This window comes from Maylandia zebra, linkage group LG18 (assembly GCF_041146795.1).
Source record: "Maylandia zebra isolate NMK-2024a linkage group LG18, Mzebra_GT3a, whole genome shotgun sequence".
NCBI lineage: Eukaryota > Metazoa > Chordata > Actinopteri > Cichliformes > Cichlidae > Maylandia > Maylandia zebra.
In genome coordinates, this window is record NC_135184.1 from 7510176 (window position 1) to 7530085 (window position 19910).

Genomic DNA, 19910 nt, shown 5'->3' on the forward strand with positions numbered 1-19910 from the left:
ATTTAAATATTACTCAAAATGTGATTTGGGGGGGTCTCAAGCCATTTTACTCCTACTGCTGGTCCCAGGCCCGGATAAATGGGAGGGCTGTGGCAGGTAAGGCATTTGTAAAACCTGCGCCAAAAATGTAGATCCATCCAAGTAAGGGAGCAATGCTGCCGTCTTCAAAAAAATTGAGGTTTGTGAAAAAAAACAAAACAAAACAAAACAAAAAAAACACGTGAAGAAAAATCTCTCATAAATAAACTGCTGGAAAAGGTGTGCATATCTAAGACCCTGTCACTGATGATAAGCAAAATGTGTTTGCCCTTCAAAAGCAGCGTAAATGAATAAATAAATTACAACAATTACAAGTCATTAATCAGTTTATTTACTTTGGTGCCAAATTTTGAGTCTTCTGCTCAACAACATCATTGCTAATATTTAAAACATTAATTCACAAATAAAGCCAATAAAATACAACATAGAAACAAAAAGAGAACCAACAACAAACCAGGTAATGTAGCTAGTATCCATCCAGGTATCAATTGATGTCAACTGCTGCTTTTTTAATTACTGACATAAACTATCAGTATAATCAGTAGAGTATAACTGCTTGCAGTTTAAAGAAAAGCTACAGTATGAACCACCTGTTTTTTTTTAAATTTACTGTCAGTTTATTGCAAAAGTAATCTTGATGTTCTTTATATTTTAAGAAAAAGACAGCACAGCTTGATCAAGCAAGCACTTTGTGAATGTGGGGATAAAGAACTCCATTTTAACAGGAAGTGACCTCTATCAGAACCACACTCAGGAAAGAGCAACCTTCCGCCATGACTGTTTGAAGGGTGAGGGGGTTAGACACCGAAACCTGATGTCTTTGTAATTATTTCCTCTATTAATGTCTTTGGTTGAGTTACGTTGTTTGAGAGGGACAGGTTGGGTCAGGTGATTTATATACAGCCATAAAGAGATGCTGATTTGAGGAGAATTCATGTGAAACTGACCATGACCATTCGTAAAGAGAGATCACAGACTTTATAGCACTTTAAGAGGCTATCTTATCTTATCTTATCTTATCTTATCTTATTTAACAGCTGCTATATAGGAAGCAGCAAACTGACAGCAGATATTTTTCTCTGCCTGCTCTGCTTTGTAGGTGAGGTGCAGTTAATTTACAAAGAGCCTATTGGTTAAAACACATGCAGCCAATCTATATTCTCCTTGATTTGTCTGTTCTTGTGACCATCAGACAATTTCAGAGTTTGTTGGCTTGTTTTCCCTTCAGTGTGATTACTGGTAAGAAGTGAAAGACTAAATATTTACAGAATGATAAGACTTGAATTGTACAATTGTACTGGCTGTAAGTTAAATTTTCTATTCTATTCTATTTTTCTATTCTGTAAAATAGTCAGATTGCCTATTCCTATTAATGTACAGAATTCACCTGCTTGCTGCTACTACTGCACATTCACCTAATGTATATACTATATATATACATATAATGTTCTTCCTCTACCCCCCCCCATTTTTGCACATGTTGAGGAGCATGTCAGGTTACATTTCACTGTGTGTTATACTTATATAACTATGCATGTGACAAATAAGGAACCTTGAATAGGGCTGCGGCATTGATGAAGTTTGTAGCTGGTTAATAAGATAACTGCGAAATTAATAACTTAGAGGTTTAGAGTTCTTTGCAGTTTATTTATTGCTGCAAGAAATCACACCATGGGCTATGTATGTGTGTGTGTATATATATATAAATAATCACAACTCCCTACTGCATGCTTATTTATTGTGATTATTGTTCAGTGGTCAGAACCATTGCCTCAGCACTTTCATATTCAATAATGCTGAAGAGCTGGTGGCATCTGGCCAAGAACAGTTTAGCACTCTGTTGTAGATGATTTCTTTTCCTTTAAAGTATGACTCTGAAAGAGGAAACCAGATGTGGGGCCTGCCTTTGAATCCAAGTCTAGGAGGATTTCTCGCAAAATTAGGAGAAAATAATCAGAAAAAAGAAAAAAAGATTTGCTTCTCTTATACTTTTTAAATTTTATTTTTAAAAAAAAATCTCACTCACAGTTTATTTGACCTAGCACCAAGAAGTTGAAAAGAGCAACTTTAGTCAAAATTATCTTCTAGATCTCAACTGAGCTCAACTGCTAGAGCGCAAATCAAAAAAAGACTGTAAAACCTCTACTTAATCTCTCAACTGGTCCCGAGTGTTGGCTGGATTTTGGCTTTCATAGACATCCTGCAGTGGAGCTGATAGGCTGCACTTGTGAAACACACTTTAGGGTCAAAAACAAGCATTAGCTTTCTAGGAGCCTCTAAAAACACTCTCTCCCACCAAGTCTCTCCCACCTTTTTAGAAATGATCAGGCAACAGGATTTATACAGACAGTAGTAAAAAAAAAAAAAATGGACTACTAATCTTTAAAATGTATTTTTCCACCCAACGTTAGCTTAGAAGCCAAAAAAACAAGGCTCGTATAGGCTCTGATGGTGCAGTAGTCAGCATCTTTCCTTGGCCCTCTCTCTCTGGAGTTGGCATCTACTGCTTGCACCTGTGAGGGGTTTCTCCAAGTTTGCACGTAAGGTTAACTGGTGCTTCTAAATTTGTGGTGTGGATGTGAGATAGATGACAATAATCAGTCAATGAAGAAGTGTGTGTGAAAAAAAAGCGCCATGATTTTTTAAATTGTTAAGAATCCAGATACTGGTTGAAAAAAAAGCTCTTGTTTTTGGTTCATTCATATTCCTTTAACTTAGTTTTATTATATAAATTTTCTAAAGGTAATCAGGACCCCCTGAGTGGATCTATTCGCCGTCTGTTTGAGAGCCGGTCCTCTACAGGAGCAACTGCACTGTTTATACGAGGTATCAACAAACTAACACAATAAAACTCTCTGGTTCCTAACAGCAGCTGGGCATTTTGGTGTCTGTGAAAAATGGCTCGACAAAACCAACAGAATTGTTTTTTATTAATAATTAATCTTCAGGGATGTTTGAAAGAATATATATATATATATATATATCAGCACAATTTAATTCTGTGTGGGGTTTTTTCCTCGTAAACAATAGAACTTCTTTGTTACATTGGATATTTGCCAGCTAAACACTCCAATAAAATGGTCTGTGCACTGTATCTATTATCCTGCACCTGGCCTAAACGTCGGAAGGACACACACCAACCATTCTGCAAAACACAACAAAAATCCTAACATGCATTACTAATTAGTGTTCGGCTTAATGTGCTGAACACAAATTTTTATTGTTCATTAAGGTTAAATTTGTGGAGGATGAACCAACAAATAAATCCAGAAAACGTGTGCCTGAATTTAGCAAACTATAGCGAGAACAAAAACACAACAGCAACAAGAACACAAAGGCACTCAAGAATGAATTAAAACTCAACAGCTGACTATTTAATGCTACACATGCAAATACGAGTCCGTATTTTTTCCATAATTTACTTTTTCCGTCTCTGCAATGCCAACTGTAACCTACGGGTTCCAAACATTTAAAATAAAGCTAAAAGTTGAGGTAACTCTACTTCCTGGCACAGATGGCTATACAAGCTACCGTGAGAATGAAATGTTCTAAACCAAAGCCTTTGGGAACCAGAAATAGCCCTGCACAGTACAACAATTCATACAGTGACATCTGATGTGAACTTAAGTGGGAGGCACAGAGTTATACTACGGGGACACGGAGGAAAGAAAAGGACTAAAAGCTAAAAGCAGACTTTAGAAGGAGCAGTACAGAAACACTGAGCTGAACTACTGTTCCCCGGAGAACAAAGAAGATATTGTCTGAGATATAGACTACGTATATTATATTCTAAAGAAGTGCAGGGGAATATATTGAGACAGAGAATTCTTTAAACAAAAGAGACATAAAAAAAAAAAAAGACACCAAAACCAGCAGTGCTACTATTAACAAACAAAAACTGTGCGCAAATGCATCCATGTCATCCTCACCTATGAACAGCTGGCTGTTGAGCTGCAGGTGGAAGTGTCCGTCAGTTGGCGCCTCCTGCGTGGCGACAGGAAGTTCATCCAGTCGAAGCGATGCCTCCTTCACGTTCCGTTCTGCTCGGACCCGATGCCACCGGTTGTCATTCAGCGGGACGCTTGACTCCACACGAACCTCCAGTGGGCCGTTACCAACATCAAAGGAGAAAACCACCTGAGTGGAGGCTGAAAAAGTAGCAAGGGACAGGAAAACAGCGTGATTTCATTAACTGATTAATAGAACGCTTTTTAATAATGATTATATGGATCATTATATAAATTAAATCACAAAACTCATAGGCTGTTAAAATTTAGACAGATTATTTTGTGATAAGAGTCTTTTAGTATTCTGTGTAAATGACCTTAAGCTTTAAGAGGGTCCTCCTTTTAAAATAAAAAAAACAACAATTCATTAGAAACAACCTCATATTATTTAAGAAGCTTTTAGTAAATACTAACAAACTAAAATCTGTGTATTTCATTGTGCAACTCTCTATAGCGGGGGTCTCAAACTCGCGCCCTGGGGGCCACTTAGGGCCCACATCACCTCTACTTTCAGCCCGTATATTGATGTGAAGAAATATAATGTAATTTGACCCTTGAAGTTACTTTTTTTGTTAGGGAGGATTTGTTTATTGTTGTGTGCAATGTTAAAATAAGTTCTTTACAGAGCAAAAATGATTTAATATGAAGGCAATATGAGCAGAGAGCACAAACATGTTGAGGGTTTGGTTGTGTTAGTTCAGTGAGGGAATTAATTAAAAGAAAACAATTTTCACTAGTAGTCAGAAACTAATGTGTACACTCATGTCTGCATTTTTATTTTGTTAAATACGAACAAAATAATTCAATAAAAAAAAATGTTCTAGAGTAGCGGTCCCCAACCTTTTTTGCGCCACGGACCGGTTTATGCCCGACAATATTTTCACGGACCGGCCTTTAAGGTGTCGCGGATAAATACAACAAAATAAAACTAGTACCGGTACCGAAAAAAGAAGATTTATTCATAACACACGTGAAAAGACGCAGGAAAACAGAGTTAACAATAAAAACGATAACAAAATAACGCTGAAAACCGATAAAAACCCTGAAAACCAAACATTTCACACCTGAGCCTCAACTCCCGCAACCCAGTACCAAACGACTCACAGACCGGCTCCCAGACAGCTCCCAATTCACATATTCCAAAGAGTGGGTCAACAAAACAAAAGTCACCCAATACAGTAACATTATACAGGCAAAAGTATTAGGCCACACCTCAGTCACAGTCTGTCCAACAACCTGCAGAGACCATCTGTTGTACATCTATCAGCCAGCTGCAGGAAGCAGTGAAGTTAGAATATATAGAGACCTGAAGTGAAACTGAGTGTTTGTCTCCACTTTTCATGCTGTATTGTTTTAAATCTTTTTCTTCTCAAGTCAAGTTCAAGATTTTTCAAGTTTCTCCAATTCTTGGTAAAGTTGCTGTCACTCCCTTCCCTATTCCGGTCCATTTGCCAACCAATCAGCATTTGACCGACGCATCAGTCATCCACGCCCCAACATACAGATGGGGTTTTGGAGGATGGCCTGGGAGCACATTTGTAGTGGGTGAAAGTGCCACTCTGTTCCCTGCAAACAGAAACACGTATGCAGACGAACACATTTGGAGTATCATAAATTATACATCATGGACTTTGAATTCAGGTGTTTTTAATTCTACTGCCACAGGTATAAAATAAATGAAGCACCTTGCTCTCCAGTTTGTCTTCATAACCATTTGTGAAATAAAGGATTTTCTATACTGTAACAGGATTCTACTGTTGCAGCAAGTTACTTTGTGAAATTTCTTTCCTTCTAGATATCCACTGATCAACTGTAAATTTTATTTTTGCAAAGTGGGAGTGTTTAGTAACCATACCAACTGTCAAAGCCATGTGAAGTGGGAGGCCATGTAAAGTTACAGAGCAGGGTCACTGTTTGCTGAAGCACATAGTGCGTAACACTCAGGTTTTTTTTCCTCAACACACACACACACACACACACACACACACACACACACACACACACACACACACACACACACACAATGAAGCAACTCACAGATCTATATATATGTATATATGATATATGAAATAAAGGCTGTAACTAAATCCTAGCTGGCTGATAAATCTATAGTGTCATGGTATAGATCATCCTTTCACCAAGCTCTGACAGAAGCCAGGGAAGCAGTTTTGGTAACACTGAGCAGGAAGTGAAAAGTCTACCGTAATCACATTTTAAAGTGCTGCACCTTTTTGCACATCCGCGAGAAAAAAAGCTTCCTGCGGTGTTCATTCGAACAAAAAGACATGATGGCAGTTGTGTAACAAACTCTCATCCTTCATGGTTTGGAAGGAGAAGATGTATTACTCTGTGAGCACAGAACAAACAATATCCTGCAGTAACTTCATTTAGAAATTGTTCTCAGGCCCAGCTGCAGCGTTACAGAGTGATCTGAGGCAGCTGTCAACAAAGCAACACTGTTCAGATCTGAAACAACCTCGCTGACAGTGATTTCCCTGAGGAGAAAAGCTGTTGCTCCAGCAGTGTCCCTGTATTCAGCTGTGTATGTGTCCCTTTAAATCAATTTTTTAGGAAAATGCAAAAAGCAGTGCAGCGATAACACTGCAAACTAACCTCAAACTAAAGTGACTATAAAACTGGCTCATAAATGTGTACCTGTCACTTTGCTGCACTGCAGTGCTGTAGGCAAAGTAATGAGCATCCATGAGTGTAGTTCTGCTATTTCCTAAATGATACTATAGAAAGTATATAGAAGATGGACACATGACTTAAACATGCACTCTGTCTGATGGCCAGCATGGAGTGACACTTCTGAGTTCAAAGTTCAACTTTTTTTTAGTTTAAACTCTTAGGGTACACTCATTCTGTAAACCAGGGTTGCCATTAGATGAGGGAAAAGAAGAATTTCAACTTATCAGTTCAATTCTCTTATTGACTTCCACTGGGTTCACATTGGTACCAATCATTTATCACCACCATTGCTAAACAGCATATCAAAGACATTATGTGCATACAAATTAATTGCTGTGTGGCATTGTCTCATAATTAGTATTTAACAATATAAACCTACAGGCTACAGTTCACTCAGCTTTAACATCACACTGTATTCTTGGCTACTGAGCATCAGCATGCTGTCTGTGCAGATGTTAGCAAAGCGCCAAAGCTGTGTTAGCAGCATAATGGAGTTGTTTCTGTAGATGCATTTTCAACTTTACCATCACATTCTTGTCCTTTTGCACAATAAAAAAAGTGATGTCCATAGCCATGCCAAAGACTGTGCCACAGTTCTCTTCTTCTGGCTTCCTCTGGCTAAATGTCTCCATTAAATTAAATATTTTCAAAAACGATTATTCATTAAATATTAAGTTGCTAGAAGATTCTGCAGGTAGCACAGAAAGCTAGCATTTAGAAATGAAAATTTCAAAAGTAAAGAAGAGAAACACCATTTAGCCATGCTATGACTGTTGATGCTGCACATTTTGTCCACCAGAGGGCGCTCTGCAGTGTCCCTGTTGGCAGCAGGTCTTTGGGCCACAAACACAGCTGATCTGAGCAGAGTTGGGCAGAACATAAACAAATAAAGTGTTAGCTTATTTTTGTTTGGAATTAAAATTCCTGCATGTAAGGTTGAGTTCAGGTACTCGACTTTATCCCAAACTGTTGGGATGATGATTGTGATGATTCAGATATCGTCATTATTCGGTTTCCTGCAGCTAGGTTTGACGGTGTCCTGGAAGAATCGAGGGTAATGTTGCAGCAAACCATTGCCAAAGTTACAAATGGTATCCTTGTGTCAAATTAATGTAGCTTGTTTGCATTCAGATTGTGCAAGACACAGGAAGATACAGTGATGTTTTAAAAAGGTAATATTTGTGCCTACAGGACAGTTTTGACACAGATAAAGTCTTTAACCTCTGGGTTTACACAAATCCAGATTAAAACTTTAAGTTCCAGGTTTTAGTGACACATCACTCTAATCCTCATTAAATTGGTGCCCTCAAGCTCCTACAGTACTCACAGCTCAGTTCGATGCGAATGAAGTCTTTGATGCCCAGGTTTTCCAGGAACACACCAGAGGAGCCCGTGGTTTTAAAAAGGAAGGAGATGTCGGCGCTCAGCTCTCCATGGAAGGTGGGGAAGTGCAGGTACGACGTCTCCTTGTCGAAAAATGCGGCATTCCAGAAGTTCTCTAAGAAGCATGATAAAAACATTGTGTCATGAACATTAAATGTAGCTCATAACACTTATTTATCAATGTTGTGAAGCATTTACACAGTGACTGGAACAGCAATCAATGAAAAGAAGAACAAAGTCAGTGCGATACTTTGACTTTGATTTACCTTGTATTTTATTCTTAATGAGAAGCAGTTAACAGAGAATGAAGACTTAAAAGGAAATATGGATTAGTAACAGTTATGTTAGTGATAGCTAGAAGGAGGAGGTGGTGCTGAACCCATATGAATCCATTTAATTCATAATTAATTAAACATTAGACACATAATCCTTTTTTCTAAGCTTGATACTAAAACTTCTAGTCTATTTTTTTTTTTTAATTTAGTACTCAGCATCTTTTACATTAAGGAAATGGCATTACTTCCAGAATTTATAGATCTGTCACATGACTGAGATCTCAAGGGAAAGTTCCAACAAGCTGCCCAAAATGGGCCACAAGCTTGTCAACCTTCTGTTTCTGTTCACAAACATCTGACCTCCTCTAAAAAGCAGGGAAACAAACGTGTTTGAATAGACTTTCTGGATTTCTAAAAAGAGCAAAGTCCAAGTCAGAGCATCATCATGTTTAAAAATATCTTGTAGACAAATCATATCTGTAACCTGCTTCCAGGATCAAAGTGTACAATAAAACAGACTGCTTTATGTATTTCTTTTCGTGATTGGTTAAAAATGTCACCATTTCAGAACGGTGAAGACCATGAAATTCTCCAGTGTCAAAGGTTAGGCTTTGATTAAAATGGGACATATCCAGTTGGAATAGATGTTTAATCCCAGTGAAACTTGTCCAAACCAATGAAATCATCGTTAAGCCCTTCCTACCAACTGTCCAAACCGATGAAAATAATGTTAAAACTTGTTCAAAGCTGTCCAAACCAATTAAGTAGATGGTTAACTTTTCAGAAACCAGTCCAAATTAATGCATGACCACAACTTAACTCGTCTAAACCAATGATATTGATGCTTAACACCTCCAAAAACACTGCCCAAATTCAGCATTTAAACAAATTAAAATACATGGGCTGGGATTAAATGGTTAAGCTTTAATGCTGCTCTATTCTACAGTTTGCAGACAGGCATACTTGTGCAATGTGGACATTTGGTATGGCAGATTTAGGACACTGACGGCAAGTCATTAGTGCATATTATTTAACAACCATCCAGAATTTTGGCTAAACAAACCTGTTATAAAAACAACAACAACAACCAAAAAACAACTGGCAGGCAGCGATAGAGAGCTTTGTTTTGCCTTCCAGGTGGTCATTTATATAATGATGTGTGGTCACATAAAACCTATAAATAGGATGATTTTTGTCAGCTTTCCGTCTGCTGTAACCAAGCAGTTATGGAGACTTACTGTCTCCATGGCAACGGAGTGGTCCCACCCGGTAGGCAGCCTCCGACCCTGGCCTCTGGATGTCACCCAGCACCAAAGACCTAACCGGGAGGGTGTCCTTATGGGTCAGAAGGCCTGAGTCTTCAGTCCTGTAAAGAGGAAGATGAGAAAGGAAGAAGAGATGAAGAAAAGTAAGCAGGGAGAAGGAAAAGGTGGTGAGAGATTGAGAGAGCAGGAGACAAGGGTGAGAAGAAACACATGAAGAATGATTAGGAAGGAAAACGGGAAAGAGGAGGAATCGATGAAAAAGGAAGTTGGAGTAGGAGCAAGAAAAATGAGAAGAGAGGGAAGAAGATGAGAAAAACCATGAAAAAGGACAAATTACTTTTTATTGGGATTAACTGCTTTGACATGTATGCTAATTAGGCTAATTTGCTTGCATAAATCTCCAAGCAAATGGCACCGCTGAAAAAAAGTCTAGACTGCTGTAATAATCTGCCACAACCTGTTTTATGTGCAAGACAAATTTTCAGGAAGACAATTTAACAGTGAGACAGATCGTATCATATCCAACCTGACACTCAACACTCCATCTCCGCCAGTTTCTGTGACAGCCTTTTCCAAAAGCGCTCTCCAGACAGACAGCCGAATGAGCAGCGGCGTCCGTTTACACACATGTTCAGATAATCTACAAGACAGTCTCGCTGTCAGGTGAGAATTTTATCCAAGACTGGAAATGAGTGGCATACTCGCAAAGCACATCTGTAAAGCCTGTGTCTGCGCTGGAAAGCTTGACAGCGAGATGAGAGAAAGTAGAAGGTGAAGTGTGATGAAAGCAGCAGGATTGTTCACAGCATGAAGGACGGTAAGTAAAGAGCAATAATTTATTACTCGAGGCTAGAAAGTCTGTTTGTCCGTGTATTCAAAAATAAGTCATATTCAGAATAATGAATCCCACAATCTGAAAGGATTAACACAAGAATTTGATCAGAAATAAATACCTGCCTACTTTAGTGTTTTCTTTTATCTTTTAGAAATTACAGCTTTTGGTGTACCTACGTTTTTTCAGTTATCGTTACAGGTAGTAATGTTTAAATGCATGGGAGGTAACCTGAAAAATGCTCATACAAACTCTAAATCTAAGCCCAAAAGAGAGAGCACATACCTAATACCTGCTGATGCTGCATTTTTTAAATTACAGGTAGAGAGCTGAGTGTGCTACTGAGAGCCAAGACTCTGCAGGTTTTGTTTTACAACCCAAACTCCACCTGTCTGATTAGCAGAGAAGACTTCATTAGCGAACTCACTTGCTGAGTTGATTAGTTAGACAAAAAACCCTGCACACTGGCATGTGGTTGGCCACCCCTGCTGTAAATAATTCATTCCAGTACAAACAAATCACTGGCAAACCAACCAAAAGTTACCACAGAGAGGAGGAAGCCCCTCAAACTAGAATGGATCATTAATGTTGGACTGTGGCAGGGCTACCATAGTTTAATTTATGAAATAATGTTGAGAGAGCAAACCTGGCATGAAATGAACAAAGTAATAATAATGCCTATGAATTTTTAAAGGTCAGTACCACTCCAGGCGATCTGCATCACAGTTGCAGTAGTGTTGTAGATCCACACAGTCGCCCTGCAGGCCGCAGGCACACTGCTGGCTTCCTGGATGAGCTCCTCCCCAGTAAGTCTGGACTCGACCTTGACCTGGACCGCCAAGCCACCAGCTAAATGGAGAGCCCTCTGAAACACACAATCATGTTCATGTGTAGCTTCAACATAAAATTTTTTTACTACTACAACTTCTACTATTATTATTATTATTATTAAATAACACCAACTAAGGAATTGTTAAATGTTTATCCTTCTACTTCTTTTTACCTATTGCTGAGTTGAAAACCGTGACGCAATCAAAAGGCTAAATTAAAAATATTTAATTGAGATGGACAGCCAGGGATTTCCAGGCACTGGCTCGTCAGTCGCATGGATCTCTCATTATGAGCCAGTTCATGTCAGTCTTGCCAAACAGCCATACACAAACTCATAGATGCATGCTAACACATCATTAGCATAGAAGTTCTTTATTTTGAGTGAAGACACAAAGTTCATCAAACTGTGAGGAGATTGCCGCAAAATGTTCTCAACAACAAACCTAATCGAACCTAAATCATCCCGACTCTGCTGAACATGAACATTTTAAAGACACCCATAAATCAAAGTGGCTAAAGTTAAAGTTATGCAGATCTCAGATCCAGCTCCAAGCCAGCAGCCTCGGAATGAGCAAAGAATCAAAGCAGCTATCAGACAAATTATGGAGAGTTGTTACGTAAATCTGTTGCATCTGCTTTTGTTTGGTAAGGTAAAATGTGTTGGGTAAAGGTGGTTGAATAGCAGCTCATCTTCAGCTAATTGTTTTCACTTCTCTTGGTAAATGCATTGAGGAAATTAATGACTGGTTGTGCCACAATTTTCTCCAGCTAAACAAAAACAAAACTGAGGTAATAGTCTTTGGTGCCAAACAAAAACGATTACAGGTCACCAGAGAACTTCAATCTATACACCTAAAAACCACAAACCAGGCGAGAAATTTGGGTGTAGTGATGGATGCAGACCTAAACTTAGAAAAACACATTAAGACAATAACAAAATCAGCTTACTATCACCTCAAGAATATATCAAGGATAAAAGATCTGATGTCTCAACAGGACCTGGAAAAACTAGTCCATGCATTCATCTTTAGCAGGCTTGATTACTGTAACAGCATCTTTACAGGTCTACCTAAAAAATCAGTCAGACAGCTGCAGCTCATTCAGAACTCTGCTGCTCGAGTCCTCACTAAGACCAAAAAAGTGGACCACATCAGTCCAGCTCTGAGGTCCTTACACTGGCTGCCTGTCCGTCAGAGGATAGACTTTAAAGTTCTGATGCTGGCCTATAAAGCTCTGAATGGTTTAGGACCAAAATACATCAATGACCTCCTGACCCAGTATGAACCATCCAGATCCCTCAGGTCATCTGGATCTGGTCTTTTATCAGTTCCCAGTGTCAGAACCAGACACGGAGAAGCTGCATTCAGCTATTATGCTCGTTATATCTGGAACAAACTCCCAGAAAGCCTCAGATCAGCTGAAACACTCAGTTTATTTAAATCCAGGTTGAAGACTCACCTGTTCTCAGCTGCATTTGAATAAAGCACCAAATCCACACTTTAAGCTTAAATTTCAAAACTTACATTTTAACTACTGATTTTATCTACTGTTCTGATTTTATCTGTTTTGATTTTATATACTGTTTTGTTTGTTTGCTTGTTTTAATCAATTTTAAATCATGCTTTTTGTTTTTGTTTCTAATGTCTCTGTAAAGCACTTTGAATCACCTTATTGTTGAATTGTGCTATACAAATAAACTTGCCTTGCCTTCTACCACCAGTAGCAAAGCATTTTGTTTTCAATTGTTTCAGTGAGAGAAGATGCTGTGATTTACTTGAAGTTTTGGAGGAAACTGTAAAGTTGAACTTTTTTGTAATTGTGAAAATAATATACTGCATAGAGTAACAGTTTAGTTTTCTTTGTATATCCTGTCAGTTATTGTTCTGATAAGAAAAATTGGAATTGGCTAAAATCCACATCCTCAATTCAAAGATAAAAATCATAATCGGCCAAGAAAAATTCACTCAGTGCATCTCTAATATCTAAACTACAGCTAGACTGCTTACACATTGGGAAATGTCAAAGTCTTCCATTTCATAACTGGTATAATTTTCCTACACTAACAGATATTCTTCCTGTCAAATCAAAGAAATGTTTATCTTTATTCTCAAAGACTGAGCACATCTTATTTAACTTCAGCCTGCTGCTCTCAATGCCAGCCCAAATTAGCTGACTGCAACTGATGCACTTCTGCAAATCCTTTACTCAAACCTCGGGAAATATCAGAACTCTCACTACAGCATGCGTGCCTTCTAAATACAGGCTTTTTACTTTTAATTTACCATCAGTCTAATTCCTCCTTTTAAAAATAATCTTCAGAAAACTGGGAAAACCTGTGGAGCTTCCAATGCTTGAAACAGACAAATCTCACTCTTACAACTGTTTTCACTGATTTCAATAAACGGAGCCTAAAAAAGAAGCAGGAGATGGAAAGACAAGGTTTTGCATTTGGAAGGGTGTTTTTGATCAAATTAAATTGGATATTTTTGTTCCTATGTAAGTGTCCGGTTCTATAAAATCATGAAATTCAAAATGAAACAACAACTAGACGGATTATTTTGTGATAAAAGCATTTTACTATTCTCTGTAAATGACCTTCAGCTTTAAGGGGGATCCTCCTTTAAGAGAAAATAATCTCTTTTTGAGACAAGATTGTTAGATTTATTAGCTTTCTTTAGTTTTCCTAGAATTCTGGAGCATCTGCAAGCCGCTTTGTCACCCAGCAGCACCTTTAGCGTTGCATGACTTAGAGTCATGTCTGCTGTCATTGATATCTGCTCTGTTCTGCAGGGAACAGTCTTATTATTGGTCTCCCAGCCTTAGTTTTTCCATGTAAGTACATATAAGCGCAGGAGGTGTGACCATATTGGTGGGAAAAACCTAGAAGAGAGTCGTCAAAGGAGCTTACAAAGAAAAGCGTCTGGACTTCTTTAAGTTAGAAGTCCAGACGCTTTTCTTTGCAAGCTCCTTTGACTACGATGACCTGGATGACTGAGAACCTTCACAGACTAGAAGAGAGTCAGCAAAGATAAATTACAGCAGAAAAAAAAATATTAATCTCACTTTATTTAAATTATACTTTTTTATTTAAACACTGCTGTGAGAACAGCCTTGACCTGTACCAGAATCCCCTGCAGTCATTTGACCAATCGAATGACTGTAGAATCGCTTGCAGTCATTTGATTGGTCATTTTAAACCCACTAAGTATTATGTGGGAGTTGTAATGTCATGAATTATTTCAAACTTTTAAAAGAAAACTGAGTCTCAAAATTTTAAGCACAATTTTCAAATGCAGGCTAAGATGTTGCCATTTGCACAACACATAACTTATTGCACTTTCTTTGGATGCCATATTGTGCCCAAGATGGACTGGGCTGTGAGAAAATAGAGTGCGGCATGGAAAGAGCCCACATGATCCTCCAAAGACAAAGCTAGTGTTTGAGGCGGAGGGATGCTTGCCAGCTTCTAACCCTAACACTGAATATATTGTTTTTCATATTGAGGACGATGACAGTATAAGCTGAAATATGTATTTCACATTTTGAGAGAGTGTAGGTGGAGAGATGGCGAGAGGGTGTTTGGAGATGTCTCTGCTGAGTCAGCACTCCTTTATTTTTCCCAGGGAGTGCCAGAGAGTTTATAATGGAACTTCTATTTCTCCGCTCATTCTTCCTTTTCGACCACTTTTCCCACTTTCATCCATCATTCTATTACCCACCAGACCAAAAGTTTCTTCAGTTTCTTTCCCTTATATACTCCATTATAGGTCCTGAATTGATAAAAACTTTCAAGACTCCCACTGATCTGCATTGGATGGGTAGCAATCAAAAGAAAACTAAACTGTTTATCTGGTTAGCTGAGACACCTGACGGACATTTCTGAGGGTCAGTCGGCTTCGTTACTACAGGCTGACATTTCTTGACCACTTTTGGGTTGTTGAAAGGACAAAACTCAAAGGACTTCTTCTAAGTAAGTTTGAAGTCCACATGTGAGCAATATTTTACATTTTCTTTCTTAACCCTCTCAATGCAGGCGTTGCAGATTTGCAACAGTTAAAAGCTAACAACCTGATTACCACACATACATATTTTATGAGTTGTTTTTACTCAGAAGTATCACTGCAGGTATTCTTTTGTGCATTAGCAACAAAAACTTAAGTTGAGCCTGAGAGGGTTAATTGTTTTATTTCCTCCTTTTTTTGTTTAGTTTTTTTTGGAAAGCTTTAGAAAAAGATCAGTTTGCTAGGTTGCCCCTCACAAGCATCGCATTTCATCACAATTTGCCGTGAGACCAGCGTTTGATAAGTTAAATCAATGTTTTTATTTTTTATTTCTCAACACCGAACAATGTTCGGGTGCTCTTTTACACAGACTCTGAAAGAATAATCTGTTGAATCCACTGCTACTAAAACAAATTTAATGCAACTTAGGGATCAAAGTAATTGTAATTCTGTTTCTAATACTCACCGCCTCTGAGTCAATGCAATCACAACAAAACACATGAACAAAAAAAGAAAACACTAACCCAACTCGATACTCATTCCAAAAGGGGGAGGTTTTTAACAAATCCTGAACAATCAATGTTTCTGAATCATTTGTGAAAGACAAGAAAATCCCTGCAACCAAACTAAGTTTGAAGAAAGGAGTGAAGTAAGTTTGTTGTTCTCTGGCTGAGAGTGAGAGTATGATGTGGTGAGCTCCAGCTGAACAGAGTCAGCCTAATCAAGTTTTTTATTGATTTTTTTCTTTTTGACCCAAACACATTAATTAAAAGCAAGTTTTTGTCTTATTTGCCAGTTTTTTCTTAACACACATCAAAGGAAAAAGCAAGTTAAAACCTCAACGCCAATATTTTAACTACAATTTAAACATTACAGGGATGAGGATTAAATAGGATGTTTAAATAGTGAGAATTACTGAAGTTTAACGTACATAAAGAAAATTTCAGCAGCAACAGATAACGCAATTCAAGTTGTCTAAGATAAAGCTGTCAGAAACTGAACTGATAAACTAGTATCTATTTTCAGAGAGGGAAATACATAGTCAATATCAAGCACTGAGAACAAGAAATGTTTTGCCTCGCAGCAAATGGGAAAAGAACAGCGAGCCAAGGAGAGGCAGACTTCATGCTACAGAAAAGAGTTTAGTGTTTGCAGGTTGAAAAACATTTTCATAGCTATGTGCTTTTTACACTGCAACACTTCCAGTTGTTCCAGCTGAGCAGCATCAGAATAATCATTTACAGAATAATAAAGAAAGACATATAATGTTATACTGCAACTAACAGCAAATCTTTACCCAAAGTGTTGAGGAGGCGGGACTTCCTGCAGTGGTAGGACAGTTCCTGTTCGCAGTGCTCTGACTGGCTGATGGCAGCCAGCAGCTGCTCCTCTTGAGATGAGTAGTCGAAGTGAACCGAATGCTGGGACACAGCCGGAGAGGGTCGCACTCGGGTCAGCTCAGTGTTGTTGTGCAGGAGCACCATCCATGTGTTTTCCTCTGGTGGGAAAGATGAGCGTGCAATTTATACTCATTTATTATTATTACAATAAAGCTCTACTGCAAAGTTTCTTTCCTAGAATGTGTACCATTTAAATACCATCTAAGTAGCCAGACTGTGAAATTAGCAATATATGCATGATGTAACTACACAAATAAGCCTGTGATGGAAGAAAGTGAAATGGATGACAATTATATTTCTGCTTTTTAGAAAATAGCACAGATTCAAGAGTCGTCTACTTTCGTATAGATATACCTCCATTTTGGTCCTTCTGTTTAGTGTCGTGGAGTGGCTGGAAGTTATTCCAGTGTAAGATGCGTCATGCAGACAACCACAGACTCCCACATTCACACCTACAGCCAAGTTTGAATCGCTATTTAATCTGTGGGTGGAAGTCGGCGTACCCACAGGAAGAACAGGTGAACACAGAAGGACTCGAGCTGAGTGGGAGTTTTTAGCCACAAAATCTTTTGCTATGATGCAACAGAGCTGATGAAGCTTCCCTTTTCATGCTGGATCTTCATATTTTCCTTCAGCACTTTGCTTTCGAGTTTGCCGCAGTGAATCATCTGCTTCCATCTCCCTTGATCCACTACCATGCTCTCCTGTCAGAACAACCCGCTGCATGTCCTCCTTCACTACATCCATGAACCTCTGTGGTCTTCCTCTTTTTCTTCTTCTTGGCAGCTCCATGTTCAACTACTGCTGTGCAAAATATCTACTATACCTTTTCTGCGCATGTCCAGACCATCTCAACCCTGACTCTCTAAATTTCCATTCAAACTGCTCAACTTGAGCTCTTCCTCTGATTCTCACTTCTAATCCTCTACCAGGAGAGAAAGACAATCTTAGCATTTTCAACTCTAGCACCTTTGACTCCGCCTCCCGTCTTTTTGTTAGAGCAACCATTTCCAAACAATATACCATAGCAGGTCTCACCACGGTCCTGTAAACCTTCCCTTTCATTCTTGCTACTATTCTTTTAACAAATAACTGCCCTTTTGATGCTACGTGAAAAAAAGTAAAATGTCAAATTTTAGAAGCTGGAGCTTGGGAATGTTTTACTGGAAGAAACAGGAACAGATCAATTATCCAAATAGTTGATCTAAAGTATTTAATGGTCATTTGATCTTCTGCAAACCAGCCAGCTGATTCATCGGCTAAGTTTTGCAGTTATGTTTTGTTTTTTAATGTATATTTGATGTATAAATGTAAAGTGGTGACATGAAGGTGCAATGGTTATCAGTGCTATTGACTGCTATAAATTTCCCAGTCCTTCAATAGTAAATGTTTGACCTTGTTTCCTAATGTTTATGTCTAACGCTATAATTGACGAAACATAAAAAGTAATACTTTTTTTTTTTCATTTCTTTATGAGTGGGTGATTTCAGCTCAGCTCACTCTGTGTGTGGATTTTTCATGTTTTTCATGCTGCTTCCAAACACATGCATGTTAAGTTAGTGTGTTACTCCTATTCTTAGTGTTAGCCTTGCAATCGCCCAGTGACTGATCTAGGCGGTAAATTTTCACTTTCCGTCAATGAGTTGGACAAAGATAGAAAAGTAAAAACAAAGAACTAAGTAAGCATGTGATTCAGAGAAAGGTAAAGAATGTTATCATAGTTAATTTATATGATTACACAAAGGGCATGAAAGATTGAGTGAAAGAGAAACAGGAGGAGAGGGAGTGATTGAAGTCTAGGATGAAATAAAAAAAGATGAAGGTGGACAATAATGGGGATCTGGGTGTGATAAGCGGGGACATCATTTAAAGTTATGTCATCATCTCAATCATAAAAAAGGTTCAGTGATGATGGGAGGCAGGCAAGGTGTAAAAGCATCTGTGAGTCTGTGTGTGTCACCTGTCATGTTGCAGTAGACCAGCTGTGGTTTGATTGGTCCGCTGCCATCCACGTCAATATAAAAATGTCCTGACGTGTTGCCGTTGTGTTTGTATGCCTCGCAGGACTGTTCGTACACAGCTGGGAGGAAAATAATGAGAACTACATCAACACGCTGACCCACCGGAGCTGCGAGGGGATGAAGATTACACACTGTGGAGGATTACTATGCTGTGGGTGCTGCTTCATATGTATGTATCACAACTGAATCAAAGTCATGTGATCAGAGAGAAAAAAATAATCGGAGGTTCCTTTTCTGCACCGGCATCCCATAAACTAAAGTTTAATCCAACTGGAGATGACAGTAATGACTGATGGGAATACACAGCCTCAATAAATTTAACTTTATCAGACCTTCTCGCCTCTTTCTCTGTGTCTCCATAAGTCTTCCTCTCATCTCCGTCTCAAGCACGCAACAGTACATCTTCTGCAGTCAAAGATTCAAATCCATATCTGAAAGTTCCCACACTCTGCTCTCCTGTTTATCTCGCTTCTTCTCCACAGCTAAAGGCTTTTTATTCCTCACACTCCCCGAGTGTGGTTAGAGACCAGTTTTCAAAGAAACATCAGAAATAAAAATGAGACCATAGGTGAACCGTGTGGGAAACTCTCCTTGTTTTAGTCTCGAGGATTTGACTCGAGGCATTCAGCACACAGCCACTAAATCTCACCTGCAAGCTCAACTCACTGTCACGGTTTTATTTATTTATTCCCTCTTTGGTATTTTAGTCACAGCTACAGTCTCATTAACCTCCATCATATCACCTTATACACAAAAAGGCGTTATAGAGAGAAAAGATGTGCAGGTAATAAAAATAGATCTCAGGGGACACCTCATTTAAAGTTTGATTCCATAATAAAGATTTATGGACACGCAAGCAGTCAGAAGATCACACAAGAGTTTTCATCTTCCTTCAGATAAACAATATTTTCTAAGCAGGTATTTGTCACTATTTATTCTCTAACAAATACTTATATTAATTTTAAATTACATACTTTTATTCTCAGACTCTTTCTACAGCAGAGTCACAGTTGAAGATAGTTCTTATTTGTCTTATTTTGAGCATTAGTGCAGTTAATGCACCATCAGAGACAAGATGCTCAGCTCTCTTCTACTTTCCTTCAAGTGATCTTTCTTTTGGCCGGCTGACAATCTGAATGGCAGGCTTCTGGGGCTTCCATACTCA

At 38.5% G+C, this 19910-nt stretch overlaps 1 protein-coding gene across 1 annotated transcript in view; it reads right to left on the reverse strand.

Moving 5' to 3' along the window:
• Positions 1–19910, reverse strand: part of LOC101469035 (contactin-associated protein-like 4) — a 163359-nt gene that overhangs the window by 33476 nt on the left and 109973 nt on the right. The window contains exons 12-17 of the mRNA XM_004565554.4: positions 18685–18804; positions 16622–16822; positions 11195–11357; positions 9634–9761; positions 8065–8235; positions 3969–4187 (exon numbers count right to left, since the gene is read on the reverse strand). Of these exons, the coding sequence (XP_004565611.2) occupies positions 3969–4187; positions 8065–8235; positions 9634–9761; positions 11195–11357; positions 16622–16822; positions 18685–18804 (1002 nt within the window). The remainder of the gene's footprint in view (positions 1–3968; positions 4188–8064; positions 8236–9633; positions 9762–11194; positions 11358–16621; positions 16823–18684; positions 18805–19910) is intronic.